The sequence below is a fragment of the Bubalus bubalis genome, chromosome 8, assembly GCF_019923935.1.
Source record: "Bubalus bubalis isolate 160015118507 breed Murrah chromosome 8, NDDB_SH_1, whole genome shotgun sequence".
Taxonomy (NCBI): domain Eukaryota; kingdom Metazoa; phylum Chordata; class Mammalia; order Artiodactyla; family Bovidae; genus Bubalus; species Bubalus bubalis.
In genome coordinates this window covers 50,706,106-50,725,716 of record NC_059164.1, presented here as the reverse complement: position 1 = coordinate 50,725,716, position 19,611 = coordinate 50,706,106, and the positions used below count along the sequence as shown (strand labels likewise).

At 40.9% G+C, this 19,611-nt stretch overlaps 1 protein-coding gene across 1 annotated transcript in view; it reads right to left on the bottom strand.

The window, feature by feature from the left end:
* WNT2 (Wnt family member 2) overlaps positions 1 to 2,138 on the bottom strand; it is a 44,014-nt gene extending 41,876 nt beyond the window's left edge. The window contains exon 1 of the mRNA XM_006065936.4: positions 1,282 to 2,138. Within this exon, the coding sequence (XP_006065998.1) occupies positions 1,282 to 1,364 (83 nt within the window). The 5' untranslated portion in view covers positions 1,365 to 2,138. The remainder of the gene's footprint in view (positions 1 to 1,281) is intronic.
* Positions 2,139 to 19,611: the final 17,473 nt, after the last annotated feature.

The following is a 19,611-nucleotide window of genomic DNA, read 5'->3' as shown; positions in this document are numbered from 1 at the left end:
TTCTTGTATTTTCATTATTTTATATGATCATAAAATCGTTACAGCTGTGACTCCCCAAAAATATATTTAAGTGACAGCTGAGAGACAATGTGACAAAAAGCCTGGGCAGTAAATAATGTTTATATACCCATGGAAACAGAAATAGTCATTTTATTGAAAAATGGTCACTCTGATAAATCAATCTTTGATCCTGTGTCAGCAGTGTCAAGGCTAAACGCCTTTCTGTTCAAAGCAGCTTAGGAAGGAATTGAACCCCTCTTCCTATCAACCCTTTGCCTTGCTTCTTTGGAGAGCTCGTGTCTTCCTAAAGCTTCCTGCTCTAGTCTTTCATTTGGCCAAGATGCCTTACTTTTGCCAGATTCTTAAAAAAAAAAAAAAAAAAAGCACTTCATAACAGATAACCGATCTTTCTAAATAGAGTTTTAAGTGTCTGTTCTGAAGTTTTTAGGTGCAAAAACGTTAGAGAGTTCTCAACTCTCTCTTCTCAAGATCAGAAGAAGATGGAGAAGAGTTTGTGGGTGGGGAGAGCCTCTCCCCTTGTAACATTTAAGGATGATAACCTGTTAGGTTTCAAAGTTCCTTTACTCTGCAAAATAGAAGATTACCGTATAAAGGGACAGCAGCAAAGTTACGCTTTGAGGTGACTGGTTTCGAACAGGGTAACGTCTTAGAGTCCCCGACCTCTGGAGCTTTCTATTAAGGTGGTAGTCTCTACCTGGGGCAGCAAAATGTTCTTCCGCCCCACTGGGGTGAAGCACTAGGAATGTGGAAGGACGAGAAATAATGCAAAATCACACGCTTTGGGTTCCACGGTTCGCGCCTGCCTGAATTGACCCGTCGGTTTACCTTGAGGGTTTTGCGGGGTGGGAGCAGAGGGAGACGATTGTAGTTTCGGAGGTGAGTTTACACGCGCGCGCGTGCGCACGCATACACAGACCGTCTCTGCTAGTGGAGCTCGAGACCCGGCTAGCGCTTGTCTAAAAGATCCCGATTTTGCTGTCACTCAGCTGGATCCAAATAAACCAAACATCCGAGCTCTCGTTTGAGGGGCAATGTGTGTGCAGTGGGTGGCTGTAGTGGTGGAAGGATTGGAGTTGTCAAAGCCGGAATGGCCTTCCGAGGAAAAGCGAAGGGGCGATAGGAGAGGGCAGCAGCTGGGATCGGGTCGGAATCCGTGACTGCCACGGCTGCGAGGAAGCGCCGCCGGGAAGGATCTATGTGCCCAGTGCGGTCTCCATTCCCATCTCCAAAATCCCTCGGCGCCCGTGCGCGTGGACTTACCACCATGAAGAGCTGACCTCAGGGCTGAGCCAGGTAAAGAGTAGAGGGAGCCAGAGCCAGATTCCAACGAGACAGGCGTTCATATTAACCCCCTTGCGTCCGCATCAGGTCAGACTCCGTGTGCGGGCGCCATGCGTGCCCGGAGCAGAAGCGCTCGGCGCTGGGAGCGCCTCGTCACGGCCGCCGGCGCCTCGCCGCGCCCCCGCCCCCCGTTTGCGTCTGCGGCGAGTGGCGAGACTCGCTGATAAAGTTTCAAGCGACCAGCGGGGCGAGCGATAAAGGCCAGCTCAGGCCGCCTCGCCCACAGCCAATTCCCCAGGCGCGGCGAGCGCGGGCTGCTGGAGAGCTCTGCGCGCCTCAGGCGCGTCCCGGTCCCTTCAGCTCCCTGCCCGCCCAGGCGCAGCCGAGGGAGGGGGGCGCTGCGCCGGCTAGGGTGGCGGAGGCGGTGGGGGTGGGGGGAGCGGTGTTTTATATAAGGGTGGATGAAATGATGGCAAGAGAGGTCTGTGGGTGAAGTGAGGTGGGGAGGAAGAAACACCTCTGCGTGGCCTCGAGCACCCGCGGAGGCAGACACCTTTCGGGAAGCTCCGGGTCAAAGAGCATCAGTGGGTCCCCAGCTGCGGGACCAAGCGCTCGGGATAGACGAGGCTACAGAAGTCCCCCAGCGTGCAATGTGGGGAAACGAGGGAGAGGGTAAAGAGATAGCTGTGTACAGGAGGCAGAAACCCAGAGCTGATTTTCAACTCGTTCCTCCGCTTCTCTCCCTAACACTGAAAGGAAGAGCAAACACTTGTAAATTTGGAGCTAAGGAGGGCAAGGTTGGGGAGGGAGGGGCCAGGCCTCAAGGAAATGAGGACCTGTGGCCTTGATTCTTCTGTGCTGGGCTTATATACAGAGCTCGCAGGGAGGGGAGCCAGGAAGGTCCCTGACCCTCCGGACCTCACCCAGGCGTACTCAGCCATAGCGTCTGGGGAAGATGCGGCTTTTACGCACACCCAGCTCCTCCCTGGCGCAAAAGACCATGCAGGGAGGAAGCGAGGCAGCAGGAGCCGGCCGAGGGTCCGCGCCCCAGCCCTGGTCGCGCCTCTTGTCGCCCGGGCGCTCAGCTTTTGCGCCTTGCGGTGGTAAAGGGGCCATCGGTCCTGATCTGGGCCCCTGGCGGGCCCAGAGAAAGAGGCTTGAACCCGCGGGTGGAGCATCTTGAGCAGCAACTGGCTTGTAGCCCCGCCGTTTATCACCGGAAAGGAAGGAAGACCAGGAACTCGCGGCGGCCGTGAACTGTTCCATTGCTCTTTTCCTGGGGCGGGGGGGACCCGCCGCCCGCCTGCCCGCGGAGCATGCCTTGGGGAATGTGTGTGCGTGTTGGGGGTTGGGTGGGCGCTGTATTGTTCACAGAGAATGGAGGGGTGGCGGTCCAGATAGGAGGGACAGGCTCTCCCCACACCCTATTCCTAGAGCCGAGGCTGGCCGGAGCATCAGCTCTCGCTCAGCGCGAACGAGGTGAGAAGCTGGACGGGGCGAATCTCAGAAAAGCAAAAAACCTGAAAGATGCTGTCATCGCCACCCCTTCCCCCCCACCGCCCCTCAACCGCTGGTCCCTGGCAGGTCCAGCCCCTCCCAGGCTGACCCAGATACATCCCCGTTTGGGTCCGGAAAGGGAGGGGAGGGAAACAAGCACCGCGCCACCCACGACTCGGGAAGAGCAGGGCTCCACGCCAGGGCCGCTTCATATCGCTGGGCCGCGACCCAGGGGAAGTTCTGATCGGTCTGTGCCGGGAGGGAGGGAGGGAGGGAGGGGCAGGGGAGGAGCGGGTTGTGTTTCTGCTCACAGTGTGTGCACAAGCTGGTTGTGTGTGTGTGTCTGTGCGCGGGTGGCGGTTAAGGGGAGAAGAGAGTGATGAGGTAGGCACTAAACAGCAAGAAATATCTCATTTACGTCTATGCTTATACTCATAAACCTTTTTCCTGGGTGAAGCAGAAGAGTAAGCTAAAATTTACTTCCATTCTCTTTTGTCCACAGTCCCTGTACTTCTACCAGCGACTAGTGAATACTGCAGAGGTGTGGGTGTGTATGTTGGGAAAGGTAGGCTGTCTGCTTTTCTCCTGGACAGTGAGACCTGAAACTATCTAAAACACTCAAGTTCCACTCACCTCAGCGCATCTCCCAGTAGAGGGGAGTTAGAAATACATGGAGTGTGACTATCAGCTTAGAGGCCTTTCCTCCCCACCCAGGGAGTTATGGAGTGGCCAGGAGATCTGCCCTTCAGTTGTAGATGAGGCCAATGAAATGACCTAAACCTGAAACAGACCTCCTGGAATGAGATCAGGACCATCCCCAAAACTAATGAAATCCACTCCAAAGGACTTTATCCTGGGGCAGGAGCAGTACCTCATGGCTTGCTGAGAAGAAATCAGCCTTGGTGAATGGCGAAGGCTAAAAAAGTTCAAGAAAAGCTAAATCCAGATGTGAGAAAGGTTCACGCAGACACTTCTTCCTGTCCTGTCTAGAAGCAGTCTGGACCAGGTGACTTCCAGGTCTGTGAGTCTGTCTTTAACATTCTCCACCCCTATTCACTTATAATCAACTAGCCCTGTACAAATTCTCTTCCTGCCCAGCAGGTCTGACTTTCTTCCTACCTCATCTGTACTGAGATGGAGTGCTCATTACTAGAAGCTGGGAAATGCTCAAGAAAATTAGGAGGAAAGAAAGTTATTACAAACTTCACCTCTCTTGCAATAAAAACTACCATTCTAAGGAAGAATTAAGTAAATTGCACATGATTTCCATCTTGCTATAGCAGATGATGAGTTAGGAGACAGAGTTCAACATGCCTTTAGGTCTGTGCATTTAATATCTCATTTTTTATTTCTCATTGAATTGATTGTAAAATTCATTTACTATATACAGAACCCAATTCTCTTTCTGGATATTAATGTTACTTTACTTGTAACTTTAGTATAGCATTGTAGCCAAATGAGTCAGTCTATTTTCTTAGTTAGATCCATTGTTTGTCTAATCTCCCAGGGCAGAGGGAAAACTAATTTACTAGCGAGCCATCTCCACCCTTTAAAAATGGACAGTTACTTCTTTAACCAAATAGTCATTTGTGTTTCAGTCTGAACTGGCTTCTTCCTAAGGCAGTGACCCCGATTTAGCTACTCACTAACCAGTGATTCAAAAGTCTAGTATTTCAAACTTAGAATCAATGATCCTAAAAGAACATTGTGTATTAACAGAACAGATCAAGGAGGGGAAAGAAAAACTGTATTTTTTTGCTTTCTAAATCTAGTATTATTATTATATATATAATGATATAGATAATATATCAAATAAAAACAATATATGTCATTAAACCTTTTTTGCTTGCTAAATGTCCAAGAGAATCATATGCATAAACAATTTATTAATAAATTTTATTAATAAAGAATTTAGGAGTGACTAAAGGGGAAAGGGAGCAAGCCATTAAGGGCAATGAAAACACTTCAAATTTCAAACTTAACCTTTATTTTTATGTATATGATTCTCTTAGATGGATACACATAGCAGGAAAAAAAAGTTTTAATGATATATATCCCATGTTTTTATTTGATATACTATCTGGATTCATAGGACTTCCCTGGTGGCTCAGACGGTAAAGAATCCACCTGCAGTGCAGGAGACCTGGGTTGGACCCCTGGGTCAGGAAGATCCCCTGGAGAAAGAAATGGCTGCCCACTCCAGTATTCTTGCCTGGAGAAATCCATGGACAGAGGAGCCTGGTGAGCTCCAGACCATGGGGTCACAAAGAGTTGGACATGACAGAGCGACTAACTCTTTCACTTTTACCTATTCTTTGTCAGAAATTGCTTTTATGAAAAGTTCTAATATCAATCATTTAAATCTCAATGTGCATTTAAATTAACAGGCACCAAAGACTTGCCTATTACTTACCTATTACCTTAGAAAGTAATAGGTACCTGACTTGTTCTCCTACTGAAAAAAACTATAAGACCTGGACAAAATGATAAGGCAGATCTTTTCAAGCACTGGGTAATAGGCAGCACACAGCTATGGTCTTTGACAGAAGGAAAACACACGGCGTGTGCTCCGTAACTGTCCCATACCTGTCCTGATTTTTCTGCCGAAGGACACTTTTGGGGGAGGAGGGGTGGTGCAAGCAGAGTGGTAGTCTTTGTTAAGCAGGGAGGGTTTAGAGGTCTGGGCTGTTGAAGTACCTGAGATGGGCAGGGTAGAATATCTGAAATATCTGAATATAGGTATCTATAGATATGTAAATATCTGAAAATATGTAGCTGTGAAAAAGAGGGCCCAAGAAGTCTACATGGAAATTAACCCCGAGTCCTTGGCCAAGAGCTGAGAGGAATATAGCTGTGGTAAGATGCTGCAAGGCTTGGGCAAGTGGAGTTACAAAAAGAAAGGAGAGAAAAAAAATGTGACAAAAATATTTGAAGATATGTTATACCAGATTTGTCTAGTATCATAAAACACATCAATTTACAGACCCCAAAACACCCAGCAACATAAGTATACAAAGCATATCACGCCTTTGTACATCATGATCAAACAATTTAAACTCAAAAAAGGAGGACAAAAATCTCTAAAGCAGCCAGAGGGGAAAGATGCTTTAAATATAGAGGAACAAGAATACATGTCATAAACTGACTTTTTACTAGCAATAATGGAAGCCAGAAGACAGTTCAGCAACATCTCTAAAATGCTGAAAACAAAAAATGGTTCACACTGAGTTCTATAATCAGTGAAAATATCCTTCAAAATTGAAAGAGGAGGTCTTCTTTTGTTCTTTCCCTTACCTTGGGAGAGACTACAGTTCATGAGCAAGGGCAAAACTGAAACAGAGCAGTCCCAGTGAAGTTAAACCCACTTTGACAGGATCAAACTGAGTCATGGGTTCTCTATTTGCAAGCCAAAAGAAAATGCAGCCCTCCTTGGAGGAACATAATTTCATTCTGGGTCTCTACAAATTTTTATCTATTATATCTAGCATCAAATCTAAAAGTTACAAAAAGCAAAAAAAAAAAAAACCCCATAAGCAAACCAACAGAAAATAGACCCACAAATAATTTAGTTTTGATTTATCTGGGGACAGCAAAATAACTAAAATTTAAAAGTTCAAAAAATAACAGATAATTTTAACAGAGAGCTGGAACCATGTTAGAAGACTTATGAAAATCCTAGAACTGAGGGCAGGGGGGAAGTTAAGACTGAAATTGAGAATGGATGGGTTGAACTATCTAGAACCAGCAGAACAGTGGACTGGTAAACAAGAAGAGAAATGAATAAAAAGTATTCAGGTTAATGGACACAGAGAGAGAGAGAGAGAGAGAGAGTTAAAAGGGTTTAAAAATACAGAACATAAGATATAGCATAAGAATGTCTAACCTAGTTGTAATTAGAGATCTAGAAGAAGAAGAGGAGAGAGAGAATGGGATTAAGAAAATATTTCCAAATAAGAATTTTCCAAATTGCTGAAACAAATCAGACCACATATTCAAGAAATCTATAAACTTCAAGAATAAAGACAGGGAAAACCATATTTAAGCAAATCACACAAATGACTGACAAAGACAGGGATTATTAAAGCTGCATCAAAAGACAAACACAATAGCTTCAAGAGAGAAATCCTAATATATGACTGGCTTTTCAACAGAACCTTACTGAAATCAACAGAAATCAGAAGACAGTAGAATGATATCATAACTGCCAAACTGGAATTCTATAATCATTGTAAAGATCCTTCAAAAATGAAGACAAAGATAGTTTCAAACAAAAGCTAAGAAAATAAGTATTAAGTCTGTTCTTTAGGCTGAAAGAAAATTATACCAGATGATATTATGAAATTGCAGAAAAGAATGGACACTGGGAAGGGTAAGTCTGTGGGAAAATTTAAAATAATATTGACTGTTGAAACAACTATAATATCTTACAAGGTTTAAACAATGTAGAAGGAAAATATATAACATTAGCACAAAACTCAGGAAGGGACTCTGATTCCAGGTAAGATGGAATAAGTACAATCTGCTGTTTCTCCCACTGAGTACTGCTAGACAATGTGGAAGGAATGCAGAGAGAAGCTATTTGAGGACTCTGAAAAGTGAATGGTGGCAGTGAAGCATTCACTTTGAAAAGTTAATGGATTAAGAATCACTGACATTTTAAGTTGACTAAGTGATAAGTTTCTTTTTTGTATCTCCTCTGGTATCATGCAGCCTGGACCCAAAGCACCGAAACACTGGAGTAGGGCAGAGAGATCTCCAGGGACAGTCTCTAGAATTTTGATTCAAGGAGCCTAAAAGGAACTCCTAACATACTCAGAGAGAGTGGGGAAAATCCCATTTTCCCCCAGCCCCCAGTCTCTCTCATAACTCATGCCCTAGAAAGTTGATATTGGCAGTAATGACATTAGCAGCAGCAAGGACCCACATGTGCCTAAAACTCTTAAGAGATGGGAAAAATCCTCTCCACACTGAAGAACTTGGTACCAAGAAGGTGGGACAAAATTTCATGGCTTTTCTCCCCTTTCTCTTTCTCTCCTGCTGTGTGGCTCCAGAAGGGTATAGTCACAGGAAGTATATGACAGAGTGAAATAACTAAAACCACAGTTTCTGGACAGAAGACCCACAAGTATCTAGAAAATCACATACAGAATGAAGAGCTTGGGGAAGTAATCCCACAAAGGTATATGTGAACTCCTATGCTGACCTCCCAGGGTATGCACATGCGGATCTGACTCTAAAAATCATACTTTGAGAAAAGAACAGTGGGATATACCTCTGTCAGGTCCCAGATAAACCACTGGGCTTTACACATGGAGGCAGGCATGGAAATAGCATTACAAAACTTGAAAACTGAAATGTTAATAACACCAGAGCAAGAACCCACAGAAAGGTAAGGTGGTCAGAATTTTTGGCCTGAACCCAACTGGCTTGATTACGTGCTACAACAGGAATATCAACATTCTTCATAGGATTTAAACAAGACTTAGAGTCTCAACATTCTATTCAAAATGTCCAGGATGCCAAAAAATTACTTGACATACAAAGAACCTGTAACATTCCAACGTGACTAGAAAAGACAATGGACAGACACTGTTTCATAGGTGACACAGATGTTGAAGTTATCATAGACATTTGAAGCAGCTATGATGAAAATGCTCCAAGAAGTAAAGATGAATACTTTGGAAACAAATGGACAATAGGAAACATCAGGAAAGAAACAGAGAATGGAAAAAGGACCCACACAGAAGTTTTAGAACTGAAAAAATATGTACTGTCTTCCACAGTGAGACAGTGAAATATCTCACTGAATAAGGGCAGTAGCAACATTGGAATGGCAGAAAAATGTGAGTGAACTTGAAGCCATATCAGTAGAAATTATCTAGTCCTAACAGAAGGAAAAAAAAAGAGTGAAAAGAAATGAACAAAGCTTCAGGAATCTCTGAAACAATATAAACAGTCCATTGCAACAAAAAATATTTGCAGAACTAATGGTTAAAAATTTCATAAATTTGGTCAAAGGCAAAAACCTTGAGATTCAAAAACACCAAACAGGACAAACCCAAAGAAATCCATGCCATGACACATAATAACAAAGCTACCAAAACCTAAAGAGGAAGACAAAATCTTGTATGACAATAGAGACAAGTGATACATTACTTATGAGGAACAAAGGAAAATGATGATTTGAATGACTGTAGATTTCTCATGAAAAATTGTGAAAGCAGAAAGGAATGAAACAGTCTTTTTTAAAGCTCTGAGAGAAAAGAGCTCAGTCCAGAATTCTATATCCAGTGAAAATACATTCATGAATAAAAATGAAATAAACATACTCTCAGATGAAGGAAAACAGAAAATTGTCAGTAGACTTGTTTTTAAAAGAAACGGCCAAAGGAAAATTTTAAGTTAAAAGGGAAATGATCCAAGAAAGAAATTTGGAAAATCTGGTATGAAAAAATAAAAGGCAAAGAAATGGTAAATAGATGGATATATATTATAAACTTCTGCTTCTCTCCAGTTCTTTAAAATATGTTTGATGGTTGAAGGCAAAAATAATAACATTGTGTGATAGTGGTTTCACTGAAATTATGATAAGCATTGCATTGAATCTATTGATTGCTTTGGGTTTGTGTTGTGTTCAGTTGCTCAGCCGTATCAGACTCTTTGTGACTCCATGGACTGTAGCCCTCCAGGCTCCTCTGTCCATGAATTTCTTCAGGCAAGAAAACTGGAGTGGGTTGCCATTTCCTTCTCCAGAGGATCTTCCTGACCCAGGGATTGAACACATCTCCCGTGTTTCCTGCGTTGCAGGTGTATTCCTTACCACTGATCCACCAGGGAAGCCTGTTTTGGGTAGTTGTTATAAAGCCTATTTATTTATATCTTCTATTTCATTCATCAGTGTCTTATAGCTTTCATTGTATGTGTATCTCATCTCCTTGGCTAAATTTATTCCTAGGTATTTTATTCTCTTATGCAATTTAAAATGTAACTGTTTTTTTATTTTCCCTTTTTGATAGTTCATTATTAGTATATAGAAATGCAAGTAACTTTTGTATATTGATTTTATATCCTTCAAGTGCATGGAATTCATTTATTAGTTATAACAGTTCTTTTGGTGGAGTTTTTAGCTTTCTTATGTATAATATCATGTCATCTGCAAATGGATGCAAATTTCATCTTCCTTTTCAATTTGGATGGCATTTTTTTCTGTTTTTCTTGACTGTTACTCTGGCTAGCACTTCCAATGTTGAATAAAAGTGGTGAGAGTGGGAATCTTTGTCTTTTTCCTGATCTTAGAAGGTTTCTTTTTTTTAAAAAAGCCATTGAGTAAAGTGTTTGCTGTAGGCTTATAATATATGGCCTTTCTTGTGTTAAGGTATTATACATTGCTTCTAAACCCACTTGGTTGAGTATTTTTATGAGCGATGGATGTCAAATTTTGTCAAGTGCTTTTCCTGTGTCTGTTGAGATGATCATATGAGTTTATCCTTCCTTTTGTTAATGTGGTATATCACACACTGGTTTGTAGGCATTGACTGGACCATCACTGCATGCCTGGAATAAATCCTACTTGATTATGGTAGACGTTTATGGTAACAATATGGTTAATCATGTGTTGCTGAATTTGGTTAGCTAGTATTTTGTTGAGGATTTTTGCCTCTGTGTTTATCAAGAATATTGGACTATAATTTCTTTTGTCATGTTCTCTTCTAGTTTTAGACATTAGGTATCAGAGTAATACTGGCCTTATAAAATGAGTTTGGAAGGGTTCTCTCTTCTATCTTTTGGGAAAAGTTTGAGAGGGATTGTTATTAATTCTATTTAAAATGTTTCATAGAATTGACCAGCAAAGCCATCTGTTCCTGACTTTTGTTTGTTGGGAATTTTTTCTTTTATTACTAATTCCATCTCCTTCCTAGTAATAGATCTGCTCATATTTTCTGTTTCTTCATGTTTTAGCCTTGATATGTTGTATGCTTCTAGGAACTTACACGTTTCTTCTAAGTTGTTCAGTGTTTTGGTAAATGTGTGCTCAGTTGCTTCAGTCATCTCTGACTCTTTATGACCCCATGGATGGTAGCCTGCTGCATTCCTCTGTTCATGGGGATTCTCCAGGCAAGAATACTGGATTGAGTAGCCATTCCCTTCTCCAGGGGATCCTCCTGACCCAGGGATCGAACCTCTGTCTCCTGCAGCTCCTGCATTACAGATGGATTCTTTACCACTGAGCCATTGGGTAAGCCCATTTTAGTGTATAATTCTTCATAGTAGTCTTTATGATTTTTTGTATTTCTGTGGCATAAATTATGTTGTCTTCTCTTTCATTTCTGATTTTGAGTTCTCTCTCTTATTTTTGGTGAGTCCAGCTGAAGATTTGTCAATTTTGCTTATCTTTTCAAAAAACCATTTCTTAGATTCATTGATCTTTTCTTGTTGTTCGGTCGCTCAGTCATGTCCACCTCTTTGTGACCCCATGGACTGCAGCACACCAGGCGTCTCACCATCTCCCAAAGTTTGCCGAAGTTTATGTCCATTGCATTGGTGATCTTTTCTATTTATTATCTTTTAAAACTTTAATTCATTTATTTCCACTTTGATCTTTGATATTTCCTTCTACTAATTCTGGGTTTAATTTGTTCTATTTCTAGTTTCTTGAGGTATAAAGTTATATTGTTTATTTGAGATCTTTCTTGTTTCTTAATGTAGTCATTTATCACCATGAATTTCTCTCTCAGAACTGCTTTTGTTGTATCCCATTAGTTTTGATATATTTCCATTTTTATGTCTCAAAGTGTAGACAGCTAGGTTGCTTCCACATCTTGGCTATTGTAACTAATGCTGCTATGAACATTGAATGTTTTACAATTGAATGAATTACATGAATCTTTTCAAATTAGTGTTTTTGTTTTCTTCAGATGTATATGCAGGACTAGAATTCCTGAATCATATGGTAGTTCTGTTTTTTAGTTTTTTGAGAAACACCCATACTTCCTTTCCACAGTGGCTGTACCAATTTACATTTCTACCAACAGGGACCTAGGGCTCCTTTTTCTCCTCATACTCACCAATATTTATTACTTGTTGTATTTTGATTATAGTCATTCTGACAGGTGTCAGAGGATACCTCGTTGTGGTTTTTATTTGTACTTTCCTGCTGTAGTGATGTGAAGCATCTTTTCATGTGTCTGTTGGCCATCTGGCTGTAGGGTCCTGGGTCTCAGGTCTAATGCCTGTCCACTGGTGAGTGGGGCCAGGCCTGGGCTGCTGATGGCCCAGGCCATATCCAGGGTCAGCTGTGAGCTCAGGTGGTGTTCCAGGCAGCCTATCTGCTGACAGATGAGCCTGTGTCCTCACCCAGTTAATTGTTTGGCCTGAGATGCCCTAGCCCTGGTGCCTACAGGCTGGGATCTGGGGCAGGGGTCCTAGGGTTAATAAGGTAGAGGAAGGATTCCAAACTTACCAGCACCAGTGTCCAGGTAGCAGAATGAGCCCCTAGGATGGCTGCTGCCACTGGCTGTGTCCCCAAGGCGAGCTTCAGTTGTCTGCTGCCTCTTTGGAAAACTCTCTCAGTCATCAGGTTTCATCAAGCTCCTTTTAAATTAGTGCTTTTGCCCAGGGTCCCAGAGCATATTAGATACTGTGTGCACTGTTTAAGGTGGAGTCTCTATTTCCCACAGCCCCCTGGGTCTCCTGGAAGTAAGTCCCACTGGCCTTCAAAGCCAGGCATTCTGGGGGCTGTCTTCCCAGCATGGGCTCTCCAATCTGAGGACCCCAGTACGGGCTGGTCCCCTTCACTCCCTGGGGAGAAGCGATGTGACTGTAGGGATTCTCTCGGTGGTGTCACCCACCTGGGAGTATTGGTCTTAACTACACTGTGGTTCTGAGACTCCTACCCATTTCTTTGTAGTTCCTTCTTTTTCTCTTTAGTTGCATAAGATCTTTTCTGGACGTTCTGGTCTTTTTCACTGATAGTATTTACATAAATACTTGTAATTTTGGTGTGTCCATGAGAGGAGGTGAGCCTCACAGTCTTTCTACTCTGTTGTCTTGGCAGTGTCCCTCTTTTGCTGCTTTTAAGAATCTCTCCTTATCTTTTACCTTTTGACAGTTTAGTTATAATGTGTCTTGATGTGAGTCTTTTTGGATTCCTTTTATTTGAAACATTCTTGGGCTTCCTTGATCTTGATGTCTGTTTCCTTCCCCAGGTTAGGCAAATTTTCAGTAAATATTTCGTCCCCTTTAGGGGGGCCTAAATATTCTTTCTCATTTCTCCTTCTCGGTTTCCTATAATGTGAACATTGGTCCTCTTGATGATGTCCCGCAAGTCCTTTAAGCTGTCTCCACTCTCTTTCATTCTTTTTTTCCTTTATGTTCCTCTCACTGGATGAATAAGAAGCCTGTCCCTCAGGCTGAAGGGTTTAAAAGAAGCAAATAAACCTCTTTTCGTGAAGGAGCCTCCAGTGTTTCAGCCTACTGCCTCTGCTCTATGCTCTGAGAAGCAGCCAGTGAGTCTGTGTGAGCCTGTTAAGAACTGTCTCTCCATTCACTATAGTCTTGTACATCTCATGGATGCAAGCTTCTTGGCTTTCAAAGCTAGATGTTTCGAGGGCCCATCTTGAGTGTAGTAAGGTAAAGCAGAAGAACATGTAACATAGGAGATACTATTGTAGCTGTGGAAAAATACAACCTTCCACACTCTTCTCTCTGGCAGAAGTAGTTCACATTATTTTGCATGCACAAAACCTTCACTCTCTCCCACTCTTGTCGTATTGAATTATAGTATTGGTTTGAAGTCTAGGACCTTGTTATCTAAATTAGTTGTAGTACAGATAAGTCTCTTCAGGCAGTGATTCTAAATGTATATGAAAATGCAACAAGCTTAGAATAGTCTAATAATTTTGAAGAAGAACCAAGTTGGGCTGTGGGCTCTCAAACTTACTTAATAAAAACTATAATCAGATCAGATCAGTCGCTCAGTCGTGTCCGACTCTGTGACCCCATGAATTGCAGCATGCCAGGCCTCCCTGTCCATCACCAACTCCCGGAGTTCACTCAGACTCACATCCATCGAGTCAGTGATGCCATCCAGCCATCTCATCCTCTGTTGTCCCCTTCTCCTCTTGCCCCCAATCCCTCCCAGAATCAGAGTCTTTTCCAATGAGTCAACTCTTCGCATGAGGTGGCCAAAGTACTGAAGTTTCAGCTTTAGCATCATTCCTTCCAAAGAAATCCCAGGGCTGATCTCCTTCAGAATGGACTGGTTGGATCTCCTTGCAGTCCAAGGGACTCTCAAGAGTCTTCTCCAACACCACAGTTCAAAAGCATCATTTCTTCGGTGCTCAGCCTTCTTCACAGTCCAATTCTCACATCCATACATGACCACAGGAAAAACCATAGCCTTGACTAGACAAACCTTTGTTGGCAAAGTAATGTCTCTGCTTTTGAATATGCTATCTAGGTTGGTCATAACTTTCCTTCCAAGGAGTAAGTGTCTTTTAATTTCATAGCTCAGTCACCATCTGCAGTGATTTTGGAGCCCAGAAAAATAAAGTCTGACACTGTTTCCACTGTTTCCCCATCTATTTCCCATGAAGTGATGGGACCAGATGCCATGATCTTCGTTTTCTGAATGTTGAGCTTTAAGCCCACTTTTTCACTCTCCACTTTCACTTTCATCAAGAGGCTTTATTTTATAGTTCCTCTTCACTTTCTGCCGTAAGATTCTGTAAAGAGCAATATTGCATAGGAACCTGGAATGTCAGGTCCATGAATCAAGGCAAATTAGAAGTGGTCAAACAAGAGATGGCAAGAGTGAATGTCAACATTCTAGGAATCAGCAAACTGAAATGGACTGGAATGGGTGAATTTAACTCAGATGACCATTATATCTACTACTGCAGGCAGGAATCCCTCAGAAGAAATGGAGTAGCCATCGTGGCCAACAAAAGAGTCTGAAATGCAGTACTTGGATGCAATCTCAAAAATGACAGAATGATCTCTGTTCGTTTCCAAGGCAAACCATTCAATATCACAGTAATCCAAGTCTATGCCCCAACAAGTAATGCTGAAGAAGCTGAACGGTTCTATGAAGACCTACAAGACCTTTTAGAACTAACACCCAAAAAAGATGTCCTTTTCATTATAGGGGACTGGAATGCAAAAGTAGAAAGTCAAGAAACACCTGGAGTAATAGGCAAATTTGGCTTGGAATACAGAATGAAGCAGGGCAAAGACTAATAGAGTTTTGCCAAGAAAATGCACTGGTCATAACAAACACCCTCTTCCAACAACACAAAAGAAGACTCTATACATGGACATCACCAGATGGTCAACACCGAAATCAGACTGATTATATTCTTTGTAGCCAAAGATGGAGAAGCTCTATACAGTCAACAAAAACAAGACCAGGAGCTGACTGTGGCTCAGACCATGAACTCCTTATTGCCAAATTCAGACTTAAATAGAAGAAAGTAGGGAAAACCACTAGACCATTCAGGTATGACCTAAATCAAAAACTATAATAATTAGGGTCAAGTGATAACTGCAAGAATAGTCAAGTAGAAACAAGTTTAAAATAATAGAGTCCCTAAATGGGGCTCTACATACAGAATCAACTTGTTTTTCAGAAAAATGCAAAGCAATTTAATGGGGAAAGAAAGCTTCTTTCAAAATTTGGCACTAGAGCAAATGGATAGCTGAAAGAGCAAAATTAATCTTTAACCCTACCTTGTATAATACCAAAAATAAGTATTTTTTTACATGGATCAAATTTATGACATTAATCATAAATCTTGATATGAAAACTAAACAACACAATCAAGCTTCAAGAATAAAACACAGGACAACACCTTAAAGACCTTTGTATGAGCAGATATTTCTTAAACAGAACATTAAAAGCAGTGTGAGGGAAAAGAGAAACGTGTTGAACTTAATTAAGAACTTCTGTTCATCAAAATACACCATTAAGAAAGTTTGAAAAGCAAACCTCAGACTAAGAGAAGATATTTGCAATACATATATAAAGGACTTTTGTCTTGAATATTTTAAGAATTCCTGCCAGTTAAAAAAGAAAAAGGTAGACGATCCAATTATAAAATGGGCAAAAACCTTGGATAGTCATTTCACAAAGAACATATTCAAATATCTAACAAATATAAGAACAAGAGCAAGTAAAACAAAAGGAGAATGATCAGAGTTAAAAGTTTTCCAGGTTATAATTTTAAGAGGAAGGCAGAGTTACTGGTTCGCCTTAGACTTTCCATCTGTTGCTATGTTAAAATTTTAAGGATAATCACTAAAAAGAATATGCAATTTACAATATGGTTGAAAAAAAAGGAGGACTTAAAAAACTCCATAGGGAATTCCCTGGTAGTCCAGTGGTTAGGATTCTGTGCTTTCACTGCCAAGGGCTCGAGTTCAATGCCTGGTCAAGGAACTACGATCCCACAAGCCCTGCAGTACAGCCAAAATAAACAAAAAACAAATAACAACAACAAAAAACAACAACTTCATAAATCAGTGAGAAGAAGGAAAGGAGAAAAGCTTAATAAAAGCCAAAGAGATGCTGCTGCTGCTAAGTCACTTCAGTCGTGTCCGACTCTGTGTGACCCCATAGATGGCAGTCCACCAGGCACCGCCGTCCCTGGGATTCTCCAGGTAAGAACACTGGAGTGGGCTGCCATTTTGGTGGGAATAAATATAAATACACCAATAATCACAAGAAATGTAAATTAAACTTTCCATTTCTTTTTAAGGACAGGATTGGCAAATTTATTTCCTTTTAGGACACAGGAAAAAATGAAAGTATGAGAATAGTAAAGGACATATCAGGAAAATAATAGCTTCTTAAAAAGTATACCTTTACTAGTATCAGAAAAAAAATAGATTTTAAGGCAGAAACATTAGTTGGGGGATAAAAAATGTTGGATCATATAATGATAAAAAATAAAACCCACCTGTAAGACAATAATTTTAATTCACCTAACATTACAGTCTCAAATCTTCATAGCAAAGATGAGCAGAAATACTAGGTTAAATTTAAAATCTTAGTGAGAGATATTTAACCCACTGCTGTCATTAACTATATCTTTTTTTTTTTTTTGCCATGTAACACATAATTTAAAACAACCAAAATTTTGATGCTTAAAATAATAGCCACGTGTTAGCTATTTTGTGAAGCAGAAATGTAAACAGGTTTGAGCTGGGCACGCATTTGATGGCCTCACTGTCATGTCAGTGAGTTTGCTAGAGTGAAGGATAATGGGGCCATGTTTACTTCATTATATTAAGCTATCCTGAACGTGTTGATGTGATGGAGGATCAGAAAAGCAACAAGAGTGGAAAGCCTAAGGCACACCTAAAGCAAACCCTGAAGCCTTTGTTTCCATCCTTTTTGCTAATGTCCCATTGGCCAAAAAAAATCAAATGGCCAATGTGGATACTGAGGGTTATGAAAGAGACTCCACATGCTTTCCCATTGCAAGGGTATAAATACAGGGAAGAAAGACTAGAAAATATTAGAAATAGTCCCCAAATTAACAAGAACATCCATTTTGACCGCTATTATTAACCCTGGGACTGAGGTTCTAAAATGTTCTAAGGTAAAGAAATAAGTATAAGACATAGAAAGAAGTCAAAATTTCATTATTTGCAAATCTGTATATAGAAAACCTGAAGCAATCAGTGGGCAAAATTATTAAGATGAATAAGACAGTTCAGAATCTTGATTTGTATTTAAGATCAAGCACAGAAGTAATTATGTTTCTCACCCAGCAATACACAAATTCAAATGGAGTTGTAAATTACTGTTGTGCTACTAGATATTAAGGTATGTTATAAAGTCTTGGTACTTAAAACAGTGTGATATTGACAGCAAATAGATGCATGGAATAAAACATAAAACTCAGATCCATAAGGCATTAGAAGTTAGGCACAGAAATAAGTACCAGTTCAAATCAAGGAGGAAAAGATCATTTTAAAATGGTGATGTGAAAATTGGCTCACTATAAGGAAAGAACTGTTACTGGATTTCTATTTCACACTGTGCATAAAAATAATTTTCAGCTCTGTTAAGGTCTAAAACATAAAAATTAAAACTTTAAAACACAAAAAATATAGGTAAGATTTTTTAAATGTTTGGGCAACAAAGAACATCATAAACAAAAGATAAGCAGTAGACAGAAATCCAGCACATGTTACAGGTAAATGACCGATATTTCAGATATTTAAAGGAGTAAAAGCCAGTAAGAAGCAGTTCAGTAGAAAGATAAGCAAATGATAGTAGAAAACAATTTACAGGGAGAACATGGCCTATAAATCTAAGAAATGCTCAGTTATACTAGTAATCAGAGCACAAAATAAAAAACAATCAATTTTATTGAATCCATCAGGTAGGAGGAAACTTAAGGACATTAATTTTAAGCATTGGTATGGCTGTGTGGTAAAGGACATTAATTTTAAGCATTGGCATGGCTGGTAGGTCTGTAAATTAATATAGATTCCTTGAAGAGTGTAGAATAGCAGTGATGCAGTCAGGCTCTCACCTGGAAACAGATGGCATGATAACTCAAGGAGATTTGATTTGCAAAGAGACTGTTTTTGCAAGTGTGGGCAGAGAAGCTGTTACCACCCCCAGACCAGAACGGATGTGAAAGGAAGTAAAGTTTCCAGGAACCCAGGAATGAATCTTGAGATTATCTTGAGACAAAGCCTTCAGTTGAGGGGCACAGGTAGTAGTCTCACAGGAAGTACTGCCAGGTGAATAAATATCTACACCTTTCTCTCCTTCAGATATTCTGCCACTGGATAAATTCCACCAGGAGTTGAAGGGTCCTTTGATGTATTCCACAGATTCAGCTTCCCAGGGTGGAGTGGGGTGGAGAGAGGATCTCAAGGGGGCAAACAGAAATACCCGGCAACATCAATAGTTAACGAAATAGAAATTGAAGATTTTTGTGCCTGACAACTAGCTATTCCACTGTTAAATGTAGTTAAAGAAACTCTGTCATATTTACACAAGGACACATGTACAAGTATATATAATATGATACTGTTGAGAAGAGTAAGTCCAAAATAACTCAAAATTTTATCAGTGGGGGAACAAGTAGGTAAAGTGTGGGATGGAATATTATATAATGGAATATTATAGAGCAGTTAAAAGGAATTCATTACATCTTCACGTTTTAACATGGATGTATCTGAAAACAGTGTTTATGGAAAAAGCAAATTGGGGAATGAGGTACCATAGGTATAACCCTCTATCAGTTGGGATGCCTTTGACATCATTAATAGAAAACCCCAAAGGATGAGTTAATGTTTCTCATAATGTAGAGGTCAACAATTCAGAACTGGTGCAGCTGCCCCAGGATCTATACTAGGAGGATTCTTGCACTGTTCTTAGTGTGGGGCTCCATCTATGGCTTTCAGGGATTTGGGAACAGCCTCATATCTGTGCTTAAAATGAAATCATTTCACAACGTGTTATCAATTCAGTTGGCCCAGATTTTTACCATGTCTTTAGTATTCATTTTCAAGTAGACATAAAGTAGGTAAATATTTTAAAAATCAGTGAAGTTAATAAATAGCTGAAAAAATGTGTCCCTCTCAGGTAGATAAACTGGTGGCCCTCATGGTCTGTAAACCATTTCTGGGAGAAGAGGTCCTCTTTGTTGCTTGAGCTGAACGTGTATTAGGGTGTCGTTATCAAGCTGACAGTCTGACCAGGACTGAATTACATATCTCCTCAGTTTTCATCTATGGATGATAAGAATGCAAACTCTAGCTCTCACCATCATCACAAGAGGGTTTAATAAA